Here is a 3,108-nt window from a genome sequence, read left to right as displayed (position 1 = left end):
AATTTAATGCTCGACTGCCTATTTAAATTTTCCCATTTACATTTCGTTGGTTGGTTGTTTTCCAATCGAAATCAATCAGCGAACGGGTCCGGGACAGGGCACACGTGTGTGCATTGATAGCACGAGGGGTTGAGTTGGGTTGGCCCAATAATAGGCAAAATGTGTATTTCTGCCAGCAGAATTATTATCAATTTTATTTGTTTGTGAAAGATTTGAGCGCTGCATACTCTGAGGCAGCGTTTTGATTGGCAGGAAAGTAAAACCCAATCCAAAATAGATTTATAATAATTCAACTCTACTTTTTATTAAAACCTAAAAAGCAAACTCCAGTTCAGTTGCGTTTTATCTTTGCCCCTTGTGGTTGTTGTCTGTGCCCTGCAGAAAGTACCGCTCTGAGCAGTCTCCATAGAGCAAATGGCAGACCAACCAGCAGCAGGAGCAGCAACCCAAAGATGATCAACAGGACATCCACATTGTGGTACTGCCACCAGTTTAGTCTTTGGGCGGCACTCTGCAGATAGGCGGCGCCTTGATGGCGGGTTACATGCTCCACCCAGTAGACGGCATTCTGCAGTGGCGTCTGCTGCTGATCGCGATAACGGAAGGACATGCCGCGTACAACCTCCGTGTAGGAGGGCACACTGGCGATCCGCTCAATGGCTGCTTTGAGGTCTGCAGCATTCAATGATTTAAAGTCCAGCATAATGCCATAGCCAGTCTGTTCGGCATGGGCCATATTGAAGAACTGATCGCTGAAGATGGGCAGCCCAATGACGGGTTTGCCGTGGTAGATGGACTCCGTGGTGCTCAACATGCCGCCGTGTGTGACAAATGCCAGCACCTGGGGATGCGCCAGTATATCCGTTTGGGGAAACCAGTCCGAGATGAAGAGATTGTCCGGCTTGTTGGGCAGCTCCGTGTCCTCGAATTTCCACAGCACACGCTGCTTGAGGCCCCTGAAGGCACGCAGAATCTCTTGGACTTTCTCTGCTGGCAAATCCTTGCTCTTGAGATTCGAACCCATTGAAAAGTAGATGGCTCCGTGTTCGCTTTCATTGAGGAACCGCTCAATCTTGGCGGGCAGTGGACTCAGCTTGCCATCGATGTGCATGCCACCAACTTCGATCATGTTGGGCGCATAGGGACGTGGAAAACTCAGCGAGACATGCTGATTGATCAGCACCAGCGAGGCATTGCGACGCATCTCGTAGAAGCAGCGTTTGTTATGGGGGAAAAACTCCTTGTAGAGCGCCTGCTGCCCGGGCAGATAGTAGTAGTCCAGCAGCAGGCGTTCATAGGCCAAAAAAGCGACATTGAGGAGTCGCTCATGCAGCGACATGTGATCGTTGAAGGGCAACATGATGTGTGGCACAAAAGAAGCTGGTGCAGGGGAACCCACCTAAGGGAGAGATTAGAGAACAAGTTAGTTGAGGTCTGTGGAGTTTTTTTCTGTATCCCTTACCATATCCGTAATGAAAGTCAATCCTCCGCCCGTGCTCAGGCCAATGAGTGGAGCATTGAAATGTTCCGCCAAGCCATAATGTGCATCGTTGTAGAACGTCTCACAAATGACAGCATCGAAGGTGCGATTGCTCTGCAGGAGCTCCTGAAAATTGGGATCCACAAAGAGGGCGCGTGTGAGGCGAAAGCCCATGTCATAGTGATCGATTAGCTTTTGGGTGAGAGGCTTCTGTATGGATTGCCAAAGGGCAGCCAAGTCGCCTGGAAATGCAAAAGTTTTGCATTGATATTTACTATAAATATTGCATATTTAATTTACCTTACTTACCCTTCATAGCTGATATTATATTTGGCACATTTATATCATGATATCCAGGCAGTGGTTTTTTTTGCGGAAACACCGAGACGACTGTGATTTCGTGACCCGCCTGCACCAGACCCTTGGCCAGTGCGTGACCCACATTAAAGTGCGATCGTCCGGGAGAGTTCAAGACCATCAGGAACTGGTAGGCATTGCAGCAACACAAACTGCAGAGCAGCGCCACACACAAAGAGAGAAAACGCATGCTGATGAAATTGAAGAGCGCGCGCGTGGAGTGAGATTCTAGCGACTGCACGACGCAGGTTGCTGCCTCGAGACTGAACGAATTTCATGTGGATACCGGTGCTTATATATATCCAGCTAGATTTCTATACTCAATTATTGTGAAATTCTTATGCTCTGCAATGGGACTGGACACAGAAACAAACTAATAATTTGATAAAAAATGCGTACTTTAAGTCGCTTTTTGGATACGCTACACTCTTAAATTAGTGCCCCAACAGTTACGCGAACTGATATACACCTTGTGAAAGTTTTCCTTTCCAATATCTTATCTACTTGTTTATATTATGAAATGTTTAGCTAAATGTTGCTGTCTGTGCCATCACGTAGTGTAGATAACTCAGGAGCTTTGATGCAAAGTGCTGATCAATCAAGAACTATAAAGAGAGAAATAAGAGAGCTTTGAATCAGAGAGCAAAAGAGAAGAGAGCGGTAAGAGGCACGAAGAATGAAAACAGATGCCAGCTCTGCCAGCGTTCTAAGAGAGTCTTAACAGCGACCAGTAACAGCGAACTGTAACAGCGAGCAATAACAGCGAGTGGATACAAAAAGCAGTAAAGGCGACCAAAGAGCAGTAACAGCCAGCGCCTACAACAGTAAGAGGTACTTAACAGTTAAAGAGCACTGTTAAAGTGCTCTGTTCCACTCTTTGAGGTTCTGACTGGAACAGTACACATTTAAGAGAGAGAAATCTGTGCTGCACCTGTAAAATGTGTGGCTATTTGGGTTTTGTGCTGTTGTTGCTGGCACACCAGGTCTATGGCTACTAATACCTGATGGTGCTCCACACCGCCTCCAAGTCTCACTACCCGGTGGGTGCTGCGCTGGCCAAGGGTCTGCTGGCGGCTGGCCATGAGGTCACACTGATTTCGCCATTCCCCCAAACAAAACCACTCGACAAACTGATCGATGTGAGCACACCGAATACAATCAACGTAATGGCCAGTGAGTACTGGGAAAAATTGTTCTTTTATGCAGCTGATTGTCTGGGGGCACACACATTTGGCCGGCGATCTAACACTCTGCTGATTGCCAGGAATCTG

General features: G+C 47.4%; 1 protein-coding gene across 1 annotated transcript; it reads right to left on the bottom strand.

Annotated features, from left to right (window-relative positions):
* Positions 1-278: 278 nt before the first annotated feature.
* On the bottom strand, positions 279-2,120 carry LOC117585018 (UDP-glucuronosyltransferase 1-9). Its single transcript, XM_034274259.1, has 3 exons — positions 1,790-2,120; positions 1,463-1,722; positions 279-1,399 (listed from the first exon to the last, which is right to left on the bottom strand). Exons 1-3 carry the CDS (start codon positions 2,025-2,027, stop codon positions 332-334), a joined length of 1,566 nt encoding a protein of 521 aa, XP_034130150.1. The 5' UTR covers positions 2,028-2,120; the 3' UTR covers positions 279-331.
* Positions 2,121-3,108: the final 988 nt, after the last annotated feature.

Source organism: Drosophila guanche, unplaced genomic scaffold (genome assembly GCF_900245975.1).
Source record: "Drosophila guanche unplaced genomic scaffold, DGUA_6, whole genome shotgun sequence".
NCBI lineage: Eukaryota > Metazoa > Arthropoda > Insecta > Diptera > Drosophilidae > Drosophila > Drosophila guanche.
The sequence above is the reverse complement of the archived record's forward strand: the minus strand, read 5'-3'. Positions and strand labels throughout refer to the sequence as shown.